This window comes from Paramormyrops kingsleyae, chromosome 11 (genome assembly GCF_048594095.1).
Source record: "Paramormyrops kingsleyae isolate MSU_618 chromosome 11, PKINGS_0.4, whole genome shotgun sequence".
Lineage (NCBI taxonomy): Eukaryota > Metazoa > Chordata > Actinopteri > Osteoglossiformes > Mormyridae > Paramormyrops > Paramormyrops kingsleyae.
The window spans coordinates 218235-238341 of NC_132807.1; the positions used below are offsets into that span (position 1 = coordinate 218235).

The 20107-nt window shown below is 42.1% G+C and overlaps 1 protein-coding gene across 1 annotated transcript; it reads right to left on the bottom strand.

The window, feature by feature from the left end:
• Window positions 1-422: 422 nt before the first annotated feature.
• LOC140593366 (uncharacterized) lies at window positions 423-18304 on the bottom strand. The gene is made up of 3 exons (XM_072717766.1): window positions 17511-18304; window positions 2859-3656; window positions 423-1214 (listed from the first exon to the last, which is right to left on the bottom strand). Exons 2-3 carry the CDS (start codon window positions 2869-2871, stop codon window positions 439-441), a joined length of 789 nt encoding a protein of 262 aa, XP_072573867.1. The 5' UTR covers window positions 2872-3656; window positions 17511-18304; the 3' UTR covers window positions 423-438.
• Between the last annotated feature and the right edge of the window lie 1803 nt (window positions 18305-20107).

Below are 20107 nucleotides of genomic sequence, written 5' to 3' on the forward strand. Positions count from 1 at the left end.
GAGACGTATCCTAAGGCTCTGTCAGCAACATTCAGATCAACAACAGCATCAACAATTTCACAGCTAGTTTTAAAACTTGCTTAAACGCACAGTGATTGCAGAAAATGATAAACAAATTAGGTAATATTAATTAAATTATTAAATTGTGCAGATTAATAGACAGAAAAGGTTATTGAATTTTACATTATGATAAATGAGAACTATACGTGATTACTAATTATTGTTAACTAATTTACTGTATGAATTTTTCCCCCTCGTTGTTAAAAATCATTATATGTCAGGGTGCCAGTCAGTGGAAGCACACAGACACGTTGGCCAGCTGTCCTATTCAACTACTTTTTGGTCATTTATTAAGTAACTGACTAATATTTTCCTGCGGGATCTTCTAATTATGTTGAAATAAAAATGTAACTTACAGCGTAAAAACATGGAATCCAGTCAGAAGCGCATGGGCCTCTTGTGCGGTGGAGGAGAACTTGAGCCGCTGGTGTCGTCGGGCTCGGCCTTGCGCTTCCTCTGACTGGTGCCAGCGGGCCTCTGAGGAGGCCTCTCCTCCTGCCTCATGCCCCATGTTCGCAGAGAACTGCTCACATGCACGGGGACATGCACGGACATGACCACGGTGTGGTCATCACCGTAGTCCGTAATGCCCCAGAGTCCCTCGGGGATGCTGAGCTCATCCAGCTTCCGCAGGTAGTTGCGGCCTTCGATCTCAAGCTGCTGCCACGTGCTGTTAGGGCCCACAGGGATCCAGAAGGTGGAGCTGGAGGGCTCAGCATGTTCTGGCTCAATCTGACTTCCAGGTTGAGTGTCAGAAGCCACAGATAAGGATGGAGATGAGAACTCATCTTCACCCCAGGCCAAGGGGAGAGCCTCAGGAAGCCCATTAGCATCCTCAGTCGTGGATGCTGGAGCTGCAGGGGAAGCCTCCCTTCTAGAGCTGGGTGATGGCAGCTCCTGTCCGTAATGGTCATCCTCCTCAGCTGGTGATTCTCCATCCCCATGCTGGACACCAGTCTCTGTACCATGATGTACCACTTGCAGCCGTGCAGTTGCTACGTGCAATAGGCTGGGATCCAACTCCTCCCCAGTGAGCCGCCAATAAAATGAAGGGACACTGAGGGCCAGAGACTGCAAGTTCTCCATGGTCAGTGGGCTTCTCTCGAAGTTCACGACCAGAATGGAGATGAACTTGTCCTCCACAAACTCATGAACTGGGACAAAATGGAACACAGAGAGATATATAAGAACATGACAATAACTGGATAAATACTCTACTACAAAATCAGTTTAAAATGAGTCCATGGGCTTCAGATTGTCAGATAAATGAAATAATGTGAATTACCGATAAAGCTAAGAAAGCTAAACCAGAAGACAACATCCATGCATACGCTTACTCTCACACATATCCAAATGAATAAATATTAAATGAAACACATTTAGTCCTGCACTTTTGTCACTAACAGTGATCTTGCTTTTCATTTTCTTATTATTTAAACAAGATGAGCAAGAATGGGAGACAGAAGGGGAGTATAACGAACGGCATTTCCTATCACATCGTTACATTTTCTCATTTTAAAACTCTGCTTCCAATGTATCCGTTTGCAGTTCAAAATACATTTGTTTCTGTAGATTAAAGTTGAATTATTCAACAGGTCGGTTATTTTACCTCGAAAACCAAAGGTGTTACTTATCAGCTTTACCTCAAGACTAACAAGCATTAGGCCAATGCAGACTTGGCCGTTCATTTCGTCTGTCACATACCGGGAGCTACAACTTTATTATCATTTAATCACTATAATCATTAATACCTTCTGGATCCATGTTCTCCACGTTTAAGGAGTGATGGATTCGAAATCTCATCGAGTAACAGTCCTTTATCTCAACTATCTGCACCATTTTGCCAAGAGCGAGAGTTTGCGCATCCAGAAAGTTTAACCGTTTTTGTTTTATTTCAAACTGCCTTCATTGACCGGAAACCGTAAATATTTTAAACTCTGCGCTAAGACACATTCGCATGGCGTTAGTTTTACCGATTCTGACGGGATAAGAAACGTGCGCAATTTCTCAAAATTACCACACAGTGGAGAATTAATGCCGGCAGGATCTTACTGTCTACAAAGCAAGTTCAATGCAAGTATAACCTTCACAAGTAAGACGAAGCATGGCGGCGGAAAAGAACAACATTTTTATTTTACAATTACTTCAAAATTAGGAACAAAAATACGACCAAAAATTCTTTAGTTTGACATGTGATCAAAATACAGAGTAAACTAATACATGATAGCATGCATGCAAAAGATCAACGGCAGAACAGGGACTTTTAACGTTGTCTGCATTAAAAAGGAATTAACCATCCCTCTCAATATAAAATTGGGATAATTTTTTTCTCTTCAGAGGCCTCCATAGAATAGTGCATCCATCCCCTCACTCATGTGTATAGAGACGTATCCTAAGGCTCTGTCAGCAACATTCAGATCAACAACAGCATCAACAATTTCACAGCTAGTTTTAAAACTTGCTTAAACGCACAGTGATTGCAGAAAATGATAAACAAATTAGGTAATATTAATTAAATTATTAAATTGTGCAGATTAATAGACAGAAAAGGTTATTGAATTTTACATTATGATAAATGAGAACTATACGTGATTACTAATTATTGTTAACTAATTTACTGTATGAATTTTTCCCCCTCGTTGTTAAAAATCATTATATGTCAGGGTGCCAGTCAGTGGAAGCACACAGACACGTTGGCCAGCTGTCCTATTCAACTACTTTTTGGTCATTTATTAAGTAACTGACTAATATTTTCCTGCGGGATCTTCTAATTATGTTGAAATAAAAATGTAACTTACAGCGTAAAAACATGGAATCCAGTCAGAAGCGCATGGGCCTCTTGTGCGGTGGAGGAGAACTTGAGCCGCTGGTGTCGTCGGGCTCGGCCTTGCGCTTCCTCTGACTGGTGCCAGCGGGCCTCTGAGGAGGCCTCTCCTCCTGCCTCATGCCCCATGTTCGCAGAGAACTGCTCACATGCACGGGGACATGCACGGACATGACCACGGTGTGGTCATCACCGTAGTCCGTAATGCCCCAGAGTCCCTCGGGGATGCTGAGCTCATCCAGCTTCCGCAGGTAGTTGCGGCCTTCGATCTCAAGCTGCTGCCACGTGCTGTTAGGGCCCACAGGGATCCAGAAGGTGGAGCTGGAGGGCTCAGCATGTTCTGGCTCAATCTGACTTCCAGGTTGAGTGTCAGAAGCCACAGATAAGGATGGAGATGAGAACTCATCTTCACCCCAGGCCAAGGGGAGAGCCTCAGGAAGCCCATTAGCATCCTCAGTCGTGGATGCTGGAGCTGCAGGGGAAGCCTCCCTTCTAGAGCTGGGTGATGGCAGCTCCTGTCCGTAATGGTCATCCTCCTCAGCTGGTGATTCTCCATCCCCATGCTGGACACCAGTCTCTGTACCATGATGTACCACTTGCAGCCGTGCAGTTGCTACGTGCAATAGGCTGGGATCCAACTCCTCCCCAGTGAGCCGCCAATAAAATGAAGGGACACTGAGGGCCAGAGACTGCAAGTTCTCCATGGTCAGTGGGCTTCTCTCGAAGTTCACGACCAGAATGGAGATGAACTTGTCCTCCACAAACTCATGAACTGGGACAAAATGGAACACAGAGAGATATATAAGAACATGACAATAACTGGATAAATACTCTACTACAAAATCAGTTTAAAATGAGTCCATGGGCTTCAGATTGTCAGATAAATGAAATAATGTGAATTACCGATAAAGCTAAGAAAGCTAAACCAGAAGACAACATCCATGCATACGCTTACTCTCACACATATCCAAATGAATAAATATTAAATGAAACACATTTAGTCCTGCACTTTTGTCACTAACAGTGATCTTGCTTTTCATTTTCTTATTATTTAAACAAGATGAGCAAGAATGGGAGACAGAAGGGGAGTATAACGAACGGCATTTCCTATCACATCGTTACATTTTCTCATTTTAAAACTCTGCTTCCAATGTATCCGTTTGCAGTTCAAAATACATTTGTTTCTGTAGATTAACGTTGAATTATTCAACAGGTCGGTTATTTTACCTCGAAAACCAAAGGTGTTACTTATCAGCTTTACCTCAAAACTAACAAGCATTAGGCCAATGCAGACTTGGCCGTTCATTTCGTCTGTCACATACCGGGAGCTACAACTTTATTATCATTTAATCATTATAATCATTAATACCTTCTGGATCCATGTTCTCCACGTTTAAGGAGTGATGGATTCGAAATCTCATCGAGTAACAATCCTTTATCTCAACTATCTGCACCATTTTGCCAAGAGCGAGAGTTTGCGCATCCAGAAAGTTTAACCGTTTTTGTTTTATTTCAAACTGCCTTCATTGACCGGAAACCGTAAATATTTTAAACTCTGCGCTAAGACACATTCGCATGGCGTTAGTTTTACCGATTCTGACGGGATAAGAAACGTGCGCAATTTCTCAAAATTACCACACAGTGGAGAATTAATGCCGGCAGGATCTTACTGTCTACAAAGCAAGTTCAATGCAAGTATAACCTTCACAAGTAAGACGAAGCATGGCGGCGGAAAAGAACAACATTTTTATTTTACAATTACTTCAAAATTAGGAACAAAAATACGACCAAAAATTCTTTAGTTTGACATGTGATCAAAATACAGAGTAAACTAATACATGATAGCATGCATGCAAAAGATCAACGGCAGAACAGGGACTTTTAACGTTGTCTGCATTAAAAAGGAATTAACCATCCCTCTCAATATAAAATTGGGATAATTTTTTTCTCTTCAGAGGCCTCCATAGAATAGTGCATCCATCCCCTCACTCATGTGTATAGAGACGTATCCTAAGGCTCTGTCAGCAACATTCAGATCAACAACAGCATCAACAATTTCACAGCTAGTTTTAAAACTTGCTTAAACGCACAGTGATTGCAGAAAATGATAAACAAATTAGGTAATATTAATTAAATTATTAAATTGTGCAGATTAATAGACAGAAAAGGTTATTGAATTTTACATTATGATAAATTAGAACTATACGTGATTACTTATTATTCTTAACTAATTTACTGTATGAATTTTTCCACCTCGTTGTTAAAAATCATTATATGTCAGGGTGCCAGTCAGTGGAAGCACACAGACACGTTGGCCAGCTGTCCTATTCAACTACTTTTTGGTCATTTATTAAGTAACTGACTAATATTTTCCTGCGGGATCTTCTAATTATGTTGAAATAAAAATGTAACTTACAGCGTAAAAACATGGAATCCAGTCAGAAGCGCATGGGCCTCTTGTGCGGTGGAGGAGAACTTGAGCCGCTGGTGTCGTCGGGCTCGGCCTTGCGCTTCCTCTGTCTGGTGCCAGCGGGCCTCTGAGGAGGCCTCTCCTCCTGCCTCACGCCCCATGTTCGCAGAGAACTGCTCACATGCACGGGCACATGCACGGACATGAGCACGGTGTGGTCATCACCGTAGTCCGTAATGCCCCAGAGTCCCTCGGGGATGCTGAGCTCATCCAGCTTCCGCAGGTAGTTGCGGCCTTCGATCTCAAGCTGCTGCCACGTGCTGTTAGGGCCCACAGGGATCCAGAAGGTGGAGCTGGAGGGCTCAGCATGTTCTGGCTCAATCTGACTTCCAGGTTGAGTGTCAGAAGCCACAGATAAGGATGGAGATGAGGGCTCATCTTCACCCCAGGCCAAGGGGAGAGCCTCAGGAAGCCCATTAGCATCCTCAGTCGTGGATGCTGGAGCTGCAGGGGAAGCCTCCCTTCTAGAGCTGGGTGATGGCAGCTCCTGTCCATAATGGTCATCCTCCTCAGCTGGTGATTCTCCATCCCCATGCTGGACACCAGTCTCTGTACCATGATGTACCACTTGCAGCCGTGCAGTTGCTACGTGCAATAGGCTGGGATCCAACTCCTCCCCAGTGAGCCGCCAATAAAATGAAGGGACACTGAGGGCCAGAGACTGCAAGTTCTCCATGGTCAGTGGGCTCCTCTCGAAGTTCACGACCAGAATGGAGATGAACTTGTCCTCCACAAACTCATGAACTGGGACAAAATGGAACACAGAGAGATATATAAGAACATGACAATAACTGGATAAATACTCTACTACAAAATCAGTTTAAAATGAGTCCATGGGCTTCAGATTGTCAGATAAATGAAATAATGTGAATTACCGATAAAACTAAGAAAGCTAAACCAGAAGACAACATCCATGCATACGCTTACTCTCACACATATCCAAATGAATAAATATTAAATGAAACACATTTAGTCCTGCACTTTTGTCACTAACAGTGATCTTGCTTTTCATTTTCTTATTATTTAAACAAGATGAGCAAGAATGGGAGACAGAAGGGGAGTATAACGAACGGCATTTCCTATCACATCGTTACATTTTCTCATTTTAAAACTCTGCTTCCAATGTATCCGTTTGCAGTTCAAAATACATTTGTTTCTGTAGATTAAAGTTGAATTATTCAACAGGTCGGTTATTTTACCTCGAAAACCAAAGGTGTTACTTATCAGCTTTACCTCAAAACTAACAAGCATTAGGCCAATGCAGACTTGGCCGTTCATTTCGTCTGTCACATACCGGGAGCTACAACTTTATTATCATTTAATCACTATAATCATTAATACCTTCTGGATCCATGTTCTCCACGTTTAAGGAGTGATGGATTCGAAATCTCATCGAGTAACAATCCTTTATCTCAACTATCTGCACCATTTTGCCAAGAGCGAGAGTTTGCGCATCCAGAAAGTTTAACCGTTTTTGTTTTATTTCAAACTGCCTTCATTGACCGGAAACCGTAAATATTTTAAACTCTGCGCTAAGACACATTCGCATGGCGTTAGTTTTACCGATTCTGACGGGATAAGAAACGTGCGCAATTTCTCAAAATTACCACACAGTGGAGAATTAATGCCGGCAGGATCTTACTGTCTACAAAGCAAGTTCAATGCAAGTATAACCTTCACAAGTAAGACGAAGCATGGCGGCGGAAAAGAACAACATTTTTATTTTACAATTACTTCAAAATTAGGAACAAAAATACGACCAAAAATTCTTTAGTTTGACATGTGATCAAAATACAGAGTAAACTAATACATGATAGCATGCATGCAAAAGATCAACGGCAGAACAGGGACTTTTAACGTTGTCTGCATTAAAAAGGAATTAACCATCCCTCTCAATATAAAATTGGGATAATTTTTTTCTCTTCAGAGGCCTCCATAGAATAGTGCATCCATCCCCTCACTCATGTGTATAGAGACGTATCCTAAGGCTCTGTCAGCAACATTCAGATCAACAACAGCATCAACAATTTCACAGCTAGTTTTAAAACTTGCTTAAACGCACAGTGATTGCAGAAAATGATAAACAAATTAGGTAATATTAATTAAATTATTAAATTGTGCAGATTAATAGACAGAAAAGGTTATTGAATTTTACATTATGATAAATGAGAACTATACGTGATTACTAATTATTGTTAACTAATTTACTGTATGAATTTTTCCCCCTCGTTGTTAAAAATCATTATATGTCAGGGTGCCAGTCAGTGGAAGCACACAGACACGTTGGCCAGCTGTCCTATTCAACTACTTTTTGGTCATTTATTAAGTAACTGACTAATATTTTCCTGCGGGATCTTCTAATTATGTTGAAATAAAAATGTAACTTACAGCGTAAAAACATGGAATCCAGTCAGAAGCGCATGGGCCTCTTGTGCGGTGGAGGAGAACTTGAGCCGCTGGTGTCGTCGGGCTCGGCCTTGCGCTTCCTCTGTCTGGTGCCAGCGGGCCTCTGAGGAGGCCTCTCCTCCTGCCTCACGCCCCATGTTCGCAGAGAACTGCTCACATGCACGGAGACATGCACGGACATGACCACGGTGTGGTCATCACCGTAGTCCGTAATGCCCCAGAGTCCCTCGGGGATGCTGAGCTCATCCAGCTTCCGCAGGTAGTTGCGGCCTTCGATCTCAAGCTGCTGCCACGTGCTGTTAGGGCCCACAGGGATCCAGAAGGTGGAGCTGGAGGGCTCAGCATGTTCTGGCTCAATCTGACTTCCAGGTTGAGTGTCAGAAGCCACAGATAAGGATGGAGATGAGGGCTCATCTTCACCCCAGGCCAAGGGGAGAGCCTCAGGAAGCCCATTAGCATCCTCAGTCGTGGATGCTGGAGCTGCAGGGGAAGCCTCCCTTCTAGAGCTGGGTGATGGCAGCTCCTGTCCGTAATGGTCATCCTCCTCAGCTGGTGATTCTCCATCCCCATGCTGGACACCAGTCTCTGTACCATGATGTACCACTTGCAGCCGTGCAGTTGCTACGTGCAATAGGCTGGGATCCAACTCCTCCCCAGTGAGCCGCCAATAAAATGAAGGGACACTGAGGGCCAGAGACTGCAAGTTCTCCATGGTCAGTGGGCTCCTCTCGAAGTTCACGACCAGAATGGAGATGAACTTGTCCTCCACAAACTCATGAACTGGGACAAAATGGAACACAGAGAGATATATAAGAACATGACAATAACTGGATAAATACTCTACTACAAAATCAGTTTAAAATGAGTCCATGGGCTTCAGATTGTCAGATAAATGAAATAATGTGAATTACCGATAAAGCTAAGAAAGCTAAACCAGAAGACAACATCCATGCATACGCTTACTCTCACACATATCCAAATGAATAAATATTAAATGAAACACATTTAGTCCTGCACTTTTGTCACTAACAGTGATCTTGCTTTTCATTTTCTTATTATTTAAACAAGATGAGCAAGAATGGGAGACAGAAGGGGAGTATAACGAATGGCATTTCCTATCACATCGTTACATTTTCTCATTTTAAAACTCTGCTTCCAATGTATCCGTTTGCAGTTCAAAATACATTCGTTTCTATAGATAAAAGTTGAATTTTTCAACAGGTCGGTTATTTTACCTCGAAAACCAAAGGTGTTACTTATCAGCTTTACCTCAAGACTAACAAGCATTAGGCCAATGCAGACTTGGCCGTTCATTTCGTCTGTCACATACCGGGAGCTACAACTTTATTATCATTTAATCACTATAATCATTAATACCTTCTGGATCCATGTTCTCCACGTTTAAGGAGTGATGGATTCGAAATCTCATCGAGTAACAGTCCTTTATCTCAACTATCTGCACCATTTTGCCAAGAGCGAGAGTTTGCGCATCCAGAAAGTTTAACCGTTTTTGTTTTATTTCAAACTGCCTTCATTGACCGGAAACCGTAAATATTTTAAACTCTGCGCTAAGACACATTCGCATGGCGTTAGTTTTACCGATTCTGACGGGATAAGAAACGTGCGCAATTTCTCAAAATTACCACACAGTGGAGAATTAATGCCGGCAGGATCTTACTGTCTACAAAGCAAGTTCAATGCAAGTATAACCTTCACAAGTAAGACGAAGCATGGCGGCGGAAAAGAACAACATTTTTATTTTACAATTATTTCAAAATTAGGAACAAAAATACGACCAAAAATTCTTTAGTTTGACATGTGATCAAAATACAGAGTAAACTAATACATGATAGCATGCATGCAAAAGATCAACGGCAGAACAGGGACTTTTAACGTTGTCTGCATTAAAAAGGAATTAACCATCCCTCTCAATATAAAATTGGGATAATTTTTTTCTCTTCAGAGGCCTCCATAGAATAGTGCATCCATCCCCTCACTCATGTGTATAGAGACGTATCCTAAGGCTCTGTCAGCAACATTCAGATCAACAACAGCATCAACAATTTCACAGCTAGTTTTAAAACTTGCTTAAACGCACAGTGATTGCAGAAAATGATAAACAAATTAGGTAATATTAATTAAATTATTAAATTGTGCAGATTAATAGACAGAAAAGGTTATTGAATTTTACATTATGATAAATGAGAACTATACGTGATTACTAATTATTGTTAACTAATTTACTGTATGAATTTTTCCCCCTCGTTGTTAAAAATCATTATATGTCAGGGTGCCAGTCAGTGGAAGCACACAGACACGTTGGCCAGCTGTCCTATTCAACTACTTTTTGGTCATTTATTAAGTAACTGACTAATATTTTCCTGCGGGATCTTCTAATTATGTTGAAATAAAAATGTAACTTACAGCGTAAAAACATGGAATCCAGTCAGAAGCGCATGGGCCTCTTGTGCGGTGGAGGAGAACTTGAGCCGCTGGTGTCGTCGGGCTCGGCCTTGCGCTTCCTCTGTCTGGTGCCAGCGGGCCTCTGAGGAGGCCTCTCCTCCTGCCTCACGCCCCATGTTCGCAGAGAACTGCTCACATGCACGGAGACATGCACGGACATGAGCACGGTGTGGTCATCACCGTAGTCCGTAATGCCCCAGAGTCCCTCGGGGATGCTGAGCTCATCCAGCTTCCGCAGGTAGTTGCGGCCTTCGATCTCAAGCTGCTGCCACGTGCTGTTAGGGCCCACAGGGATCCAGAAGGTGGAGCTGGAGGGCTCAGCATGTTCTGGCTCAATCTGACTTCCAGGTTGAGTGTCAGAAGCCACAGATAAGGATGGAGATGAGGGCTCATCTTCACCCCAGGCCAAGGGGAGAGCCTCAGGAAGCCCATTAGCATCCTCAGTCGTGGATGCTGGAGCTGCAGGGGAAGCCTCCCTTCTAGAGCTGGGTGATGGCAGCTCCTGTCCGTAATGGTCATCCTCCTCAGCTGGTGATTCTCCATCCCCATGCTGGACACCAGTCTCTGTACCATGATGTACCACTTGCAGCCGTGCAGTTGCTACGTGCAATAGGCTGGGATCCAACTCCTCCCCAGTGAGCCGCCAATAAAATGAAGGGACACTGAGGGCCAGAGACTGCAAGTTCTCCATGGTCAGTGGGCTCCTCTCGAAGTTCACGACCAGAATGGAGATGAACTTGTCCTCCACAAACTCATGAACTGGGACAAAATGGAACACATAGAGATATATAAGAACATGACAATAACTGGATAAATACTCTACTACAAAATCAGTTTAAAATGAGTCCATGGGCTTCAGATTGTCAGATAAATGAAATAATGTGAATTACCGATAAAGCTAAGAAAGCTAAACCGGAAGACAACATCCGTGCATACGCTTACTCTCACACATATCCAAATGAATAAATATTAAATGAAACACATTTAGTCCTGCACTTTTGTCACTAACAGTGATCTTGCTTTTCATTTTCTTATTATTTAAACAAGATGAGCAAGAATGGGAGACAGAAGGGGAGTATAACGAATGGCATTTCCTATCACATCGTTACATTTTCTCATTTTAAAACTCTGCTTCCAATGTATCCGTTTGCAGTTCAAAATACATTTGTTTCTGTAGATAAAAGTTGAATTATTCAACAGGTCGGTTATTTTACCTCGAAAACCAAAGGTGTTACTTATCAGCTTTACCTCAAGACTAACAAGCATTAGGCCAATGCAGACTTGGCCGTTCATTTCGTATGTCACATACCGGGAGCTACAACTTTATTATCATTTAATCACTATAATCATTAATACCTTCTGGATCCATGTTCTCCACGTTTAAGGAGTGATGGATTCGAAATCTCATCGAGTAACAGTCCTTTATCTCAACTATCTGCACCATTTTGCCAAGAGCGAGAGTTTGCGCATCCAGAAAGTTTAACCGTTTTTGTTTTATTTCAAACTGCCTTCATTGACCGGAAACCGTAAATATTTTAAACTCTGCGCTAAGACACATTCGCATGGCGTTAGTTTTACCGATTCTGACGGGATAAGAAACGTGCGCAATTTCTCAAAATTACCACACAGTGGAGAATTAATGCCGGCAGGATCTTACTGTCTACAAAGCAAGTTCAATGCAAGTATAACCTTCACAAGTAAGACGAAGCATGGCGGCGGAAAAGAACAACATTTTTATTTTACAATTACTTCAAAATTAGGAACAAAAATACGACCAAAAATTCTTTAGTTTGACATGTGATCAAAATACAGAGTAAACTAATACATGATAGCATGCATGCAAAAGATCAACGGCAGAACAGGGACTTTTAACGTTGTCTGCATTAAAAAGGAATTAACCATCCCTCTCAATATAAAATTGGGATAATTTTTTTCTCTTCAGAGGCCTCCATAGAATAGTGCATCCATCCCCTCACTCATGTGTATAGAGACGTATCCTAAGGCTCTGTCAGCAACATTCAGATCAACAACAGCATCAACAATTTCACAGCTAGTTTTAAAACTTGCTTAAACGCACAGTGATTGCAGAAAATGATAAACAAATTAGGTAATATTAATTAAATTATTAAATTGTGCAGATTAATAGACAGAAAAGGTTATTGAATTTTACATTATGATAAATGAGAACTATACGTGATTACTAATTATTGTTAACTAATTTACTGTATTAATTTTTCCCCCTCGTTGTTAAAAATCATTATATGTCAGGGTGCCAGTCAGTGGAAGCACACAGACACGTTGGCCAGCTGTCCTATTCAACTACTTTTTGGTCATTTATTAAGTAACTGACTAATATTTTCCTGCGGGATCTTCTAATTATGTTGAAATAAAAATGTAACTTACAGCGTAAAAACATGGAATCCAGTCAGAAGCGCATGGGCCTCTTGTGCGGTGGAGGAGAACTTGAGCCGCTGGTGTCGTCGGGCTCGGCCTTGCGCTTCCTCTGTCTGGTGCCAGCGGGCCTCTGAGGAGGCCTCTCCTCCTGCCTCACGCCCCATGTTCGCAGAGAACTGCTCACATGCACGGAGACATGCACGGACATGAGCACGGTGTGGTCATCACCGTAGTCCGTAATGCCCCAGAGTCCCTCGGGGATGCTGAGCTCATCCAGCTTCCGCAGGTAGTTGCGGCCTTCGATCTCAAGCTGCTGCCACGTGCTGTTAGGGCCCACAGGGATCCAGAAGGTGGAGCTGGAGGGCTCAGCATGTTCTGGCTCAATCTGACTTCCAGGTTGAGTGTCAGAAGCCACAGATAAGGATGGAGATGAGGGCTCATCTTCACCCCAGGCCAAGGGGAGAGCCTCAGGAAGCCCATTAGCATCCTCAGTCGTGGATGCTGGAGCTGCAGGGGAAGCCTCCCTTCTAGAGCTGGGTGATGGCAGCTCCTGTCCGTAATGGTCATCCTCCTCAGCTGGTGATTCTCCATCCCCATGCTGGACACCAGTCTCTGTACCATGATGTACCACTTGCAGCCGTGCAGTTGCTACGTGCAATAGGCTGGGATCCAACTCCTCCCCAGTGAGCCGCCAATAAAATGAAGGGACACTGAGGGCCAGAGACTGCAAGTTCTCCATGGTCAGTGGGCTCCTCTCGAAGTTCACGACCAGAATGGAGATGAACTTGTCCTCCACAAACTCATGAACTGGGACAAAATGGAACACAGAGAGATATATAAGAACATGACAATAACTGGATAAATACTCTACTACAAAATCAGTTTAAAATGAGTCCATGGGCTTCAGATTGTCAGATAAATTAAATAATGTGAATTACCGATAAAGCTAAGAAAGCTAAACCAGAAGACAACATCCATGCATACGCTTACTCTCACACATATCCAAATGAATAAATATTAAATGAAACACATTTAGTCCTGCACTTTTGTCACTAACAGTGATCTTGCTTTTCATTTTCTTATTATTTAAACAAGATGAGCAAGAATGGGAGACAGAAGGGGAGTATAACGAATGGCATTTCCTATCACATCGTTACATTTTCTCATTTTAAAACTCTGCTTCCAATGTATCCGTTTGCAGTTCAAAATACATTCGTTTCTATAGATAAAAGTTGAATTTTTCAACAGGTCGGTTATTTTACCTCGAAAACCAAAGGTGTTACTTATCAGCTTTACCTCAAGACTAACAAGCATTAGGCCAATGCAGACTTGGCCGTTCATTTCGTCTGTCACATACCGGGAGCTACAACTTTATTATCATTTAATCACTATAATCATTAATACCTTCTGGATCCATGTTCTCCACGTTTAAGGAGTGATGGATTCGAAATCTCATCGAGTAACAGTCCTTTATCTCAACTATCTGCACCATTTTGCCAAGAGCGAGAGTTTGCGCATCCAGAAAGTTTAACCGTTTTTGTTTTATTTCAAACTGCCTTCATTGACCGGAAACCGTAAATATTTTAAACTCTGCGCTAAGACACATTCGCATGGCGTTAGTTTTACCGATTCTGACGGGATAAGAAACGTGCGCAATTTCTCAAAATTACCACACAGTGGAGAATTAATGCCGGCAGGATCTTACTGTCTACAAAGCAAGTTCAATGCAAGTATAACCTTCACAAGTAAGACGAAGCATGGCGGCGGAAAAGAACAACATTTTTATTTTACAATTACTTCAAAATTAGGAACAAAAATACGACCAAAAATTCTTTAGTTTGACATGTGATCAAAATACAGAGTAAACTAATACATGATAGCATGCATGCAAAAGATCAACGGCAGAACAGGGACTTTTAACGTTGTCTGCATTAAAAAGGAATTAACCATCCCTCTCAATATAAAATTGGGATAATTTTTTTCTCTTCAGAGGCCTCCATAGAATAGTGCATCCATCCCCTCACTCATGTGTATAGAGACGTATCCTAAGGCTCTGTCAGCAACATTCAGATCAACAACAGCATCAACAATTTCACAGCTAGTTTTAAAACTTGCTTAAACGCACAGTGATTGCAGAAAATGATAAACAAATTAGGTAATATTAATTAAATTATTAAATTGTGCAGATTAATAGACAGAAAAGGTTATTGAATTTTACATTATGATAAATGAGAACTATACGTGATTACTAATTATTGTTAACTAATTTACTGTATGAATTTTTCCCCCTCGTTGTTAAAAATCATTATATGTCAGGGTGCCAGTCAGTGGAAGCACACAGACACGTTGGCCAGCTGTCCTATTCAACTACTTTTTGGTCATTTATTAAGTAACTGACTAATATTTTCCTGCGGGATCTTCTAATTATGTTGAAATAAAAATGTAACTTACAGCGTAAAAACATGGAATCCAGTCAGAAGCGCATGGGCCTCTTGTGCGGTGGAGGAGAACTTGAGCCGCTGGTGTCGTCGGGCTCGGCCTTGCGCTTCCTCTGTCTGGTGCCAGCGGGACTCTGAGGAGGCCTCTCCTCCTGCCTCACGCCCCATGTTCGCAGAGAACTGCTCACATGCACGGAGACATGCACGGACATGATCACGGTGTGGTCATCACCGTAGTCCGTAATGCCCCAGAGTCCCTCGGGGATGCTGAGCTCATCCAGCTTCCGCAGGTAGTTGCGGCCTTCGATCTCAAGCTGCTGCCACGTGCTGTTAGGGCCCACAGGGATCCAGAAGGTGGAGCTGGAGGGCTCAGCATGTTCTGGCTCAATCTGACTTCCAGGTTGAGTGTCAGAAGCCACAGATAAGGATGGAGATGAGGGCTCATCTTCACCCCAGGCCAAGGGGAGAGCCTCAGGAAGCCCATTAGCATCCTCAGTCGTGGATGCTGGAGCTGCAGGGGAAGCCTCCCTTCTAGAGCTGGGTGATGGCAGCTCCTGTCCGTAATGGTCATCCTCCTCAGCTGGTGATTCTCCATCCCCATGCTGGACACCAGTCTCTGTACCATGATGTACCACTTGCAGCCGTGCAGTTGCTACGTGCAATAGGCTGGGATCCAACTCCTCCCCAGTGAGCCGCCAATAAAATGAAGGGACACTGAGGGCCAGAGACTGCAAGTTCTCCATGGTCAGTGGGCTCCTCTCGAAGTTCACGACCAGAATGGAGATGAACTTGTCCTCCACAAACTCATGAACTGGGACAAAATGGAACACATAGAGATATATAAGAACATGACAATAACTGGATAAATACTCTACTACAAAATCAGTTTAAAATGAGTCCATGGGCTTCAGATTGTCAGATAAATGAAATAATGTGAATTACCGATAAAGCTAAGAAAGCTAAACCGGAAGACAACATCCGTGCATACGCTTACTCTCACACATATCCAAATGAATAAATATTAAATGAAACACATTTAGTCCTGCACTTTTGTCACTAACAGTGATCTTGCTTTTCATTTTCTTATTATTTAAACAAGATGAGCAAGAATGGGAGACAGAAGGGGAGTATAACGAACGCCATTTCCTATCACATCGTTACATTTTCTCATTTTAAAACTCTGCTTCCAATGTATCCGTTTGCAGTTCAAAATACATTTGTTTCTGTAGATAAAAGTTGAATTATTCAACAGGTCGGTTATTTTACCTCGAAAACCAAAGGTGTTACTTATCAGCTTTACCTCAAAACTAACAAGCATTAGGCCAATGCAGACTTGGCCGTTCATTTCGTATGTCACATACCGGGAGCTACAACTTTATTATCATTTAATCACTATAATCATTAATACCTTCTGGATCCATGTTCTCCACGTTTAAGGAGTGATGGATTCGAAATCTCATCGAGTAACAGTCCTTTATCTCAACTATCTGCACCGTTTTGCCAAGAGCGAGAGTTTGCGCATCCAGAAAGTTTAACCGTTTTTGTTTTATTTCAAACTGCCTTCATTGACCGGAAACCGTAAATATTTTAAACTCTGCGCTAAGACACATTCGCATGGCGTTAGTTTTACCGATTCTGACGGGATAAGAAACGTGCGCAATTTCTCAAAATTACCACACAGTGGAGAATTAATGCCGGCAGGATCTTACTGTCTACAAAGCAAGTTCAATGCAAGTATAACCATCACAAGTAAGACGAAGCATGGCGGCGGAAAAGAACAACATTTTTATTTTACAATTACTTCAAAATTAGGAACAAAAATACGATCAAAAATTCTTTAGTTTGACATGTGATCAAAATACAGAGTAAACTAATACATGATAGCATGCATGCAAAAGATCAACGGCAGAACAGGGACTTTTAACGTTGTCTGCATTAAAAAGGAATTAACCATCCCTCTCAATATAAAATTGGGATAATTTTTTTCTCTTCAGAGGCCTCCATAGAATAGTGCATCCATCCCCTCACTCATGTGTATAGAGACGTATCCTAAGGCTCTGTCAGCAACATTCAGATCAACAACAGCATCAACAATTTCACAGCTAGTTTTAAAACTTGCTTAAACGCACAGTGATTGCAGAAAATGATAAACAAATTAGGTAATATTAATTAAATTATTAAATTGTGCAGATTAATAGTCAGAAAAGGTTATTGAATTTTACATTATGATAAATGAGAACTATAGGTGATTACTAATTATTGTTAACTAATTTACTGTATGAATTTCTCCCCCTCGTTGTTAAAAATCATTATATGTCAGGGTGCAAGTCAGTGGAAGCACACAGACACGTTGGCCAGCTGTCCTATTCAACTACTTTTTGGTCATTTATTAAGTAACTGACTAATATTTTCCTGCGGGATCTTCTAATTATGTTGAAATAAAAATGTAACTTACAGCGTAAAAACATGGAATCAAGTCAGAAGCGCATGGGCCTCTTGTGCGGTGGAGGAGAACTTGAGCCGCTGGTGTCGTCGGGCTCGGCCTTGCGCTTCCTCTGTCTGGTGCCAGCGGGCCTCTGAGGAGGCCTCTCCTCCTGCCTCACGCCCCATGTTCGCAGAGAACTGCTCACATGCACGGAGACATGCACGGACATGACCACGGTGTGATCATCACCGTAGTCCGTAATGCTCCAGAGTCCATCGGAGATGCTGAGCTCATCCAGCTTCCGCAGGTAGTTGCGGCCTTCGATCTCAAGCTGCTGCCACGTGCTGTTAGGGCCCACAGGGATCCAGAAGGTGGAGCTGGAGGGCTCAGCATGTTCTGGCTCAATCTGACTTCCAGGTTGAATGTCAGAAGGCACAGATAAGGACGGAGATGAGGGCTCATCTTCACCCCAGGCCAAGGGGAGAGCCTCAGGAAGCCCATTAGCATCCTCAGTCGTGGATGCTGGAGCTGCAGGGGAAGCCTCCCTTATAGAGCTGGATGATGGCAGCTCCTGTCCGTAATGGTCATCCTCCTCAGCTGGTGATTCTCCATCCCCATGCTGGACACCAGTCTCTGTACCATGATGTACCACTTGCAGCCGTGCAGGTGCTACGTGCAATAGGCTGGGATCCAGCTCCCCCCCAGTGAGCCGCCAATAAAATGAAGGGACACTGAGGGCCAGAGACTGCAAGTTCTCCATGGTCAGTGGGCTCCTCTCGAAGTTCACGACCAGAATGGAGATGAACTTGTCCTCCAAAAACTCATGAACTGGGACAAAATATAACACAGAGAGATATATAAGAACATGACAATAACTGGATAAATACTCTACTACAAAATCAGTTTAAAATGAGTCCATGCGCTTCAGATTGTCAGATAAATTAAATAATGTGAATTACCGATAAAGCTAAGAAAGCTAAACCAGAAGACAACATCCATGCATACGCTTACTCTCACACATATCCAAATGAATAAATATTAAATGAAACACATTTAGTCCTGCACTTTTGTCACTAACAGTGATCTTGCTTTTCATTTTCTTATTATTTAAACAAGATGAGCAAGAATGGGAGACAGAAGGGGAGTATAACGAACGGCATTTCCTATCACATCGTTACATTTTCTCATTTTAAAACTCCGCTTCCAATGTATCCGTTTGCAGTTCTAAATACATTCATTTCTGTAGATAAAACTTGAATTATTCAACCGGTCGGTTATTTTACCTCGAAAACCAAATGTGTTACTTATCAGCTTTACCTCAAAACTAACAAGCATTAGGCCAATGCAGACTTGGCCGTTCATTTCGTTTGTCACATACCAGGAGCTACAACTTTATTATCATTTAATCATTATAATCATTAATACCTTCTGGATCCATGTTCTCCATGTTTAAGGAGTGATGGATTCGAATTCTCATCGAATAACAGTCCTTTATCTCGACTATCTGCACCATCTTGCCAAGAGCGAGTGTTTGCGCATCCAGAAAGTTTAAACGTTTTTGTTTTATTTCAAACTGCCTTCATTGACCGGAAACCGTAAATATTCTAAACTCTGCGCTAAGACACATTCGCATGGCGTTAGTTATACCGATTCTGACGGGATAAGAAACGTGCGCAATTTCTCAAAATTACCACACAGTGCAGAATTAATGCCGGCAGGATCTTACTGTCTACAAAGCAAGTTCAATGCAAGCATAACCTTCACAAGTAAGACGAAGCATGGCGGCGGAAAAGAACAACATTTTTATTTTACAATTACTTCAAAATTAGGAACAAAAATACGACCAAAAATTCTTTAGTTTGACATGTGATCAAAATACAGAGTAAACTAATACATGATAGCATGCATGCAAAAGATCAACGGCAGAACTGGGACTTTTAACGCAGTCTGCATTAAAATGGAATTAACCATCCCTCTCAATATAAAATTGGGATAATTTTTTCTCTTCAGAGGCCTCCATAGAATAGTGCATCCATCCCCTCACTCATCTGTATGAAGACGTATCCTAAGGCTCCGTCAGCAACATTCAGATCAACAACAGCATCAACAATTTCACAGCTAGTTTTAAAACTTGCTTTAACGCACAGTGATTGCAGAAAATGATAAACAATTTAGGTAATATTAATTAAATTATTAAAATGTGCAGATTAATAGTCAGAAATGGTTTTTGAATTTTACATCATGATAAATGAGAACTATAGGTGATTACTAATTATTGTTAACTAATTTACTGTATGAATTTTTCCCCCTCGTTGTCAGGGTGCCAGTCAGTGGAAGAACACAGACACGTTGGCCAGCTGTCCTATTCATTCAGCACCAGCCCATCTAGTAGAGAATTCAGCACCACGGACAGTGACCTGTGTTACTATGACTTCAGGTTCCTTCATTGGCTCTATATGTTTTTCTAGAAATAACTAAATGGCTCTGTTGCAGAAATTTCCAGCCATAGACTTGGTTCCTGTATGAAGAGGATATTTTATTTTTACTCAGACCTACAGAAAACCAGCTCTGCACGCGATCTCCCCTTTACTGCTGGAGCAGGGCACACGCAGATCAACAAGTGACAA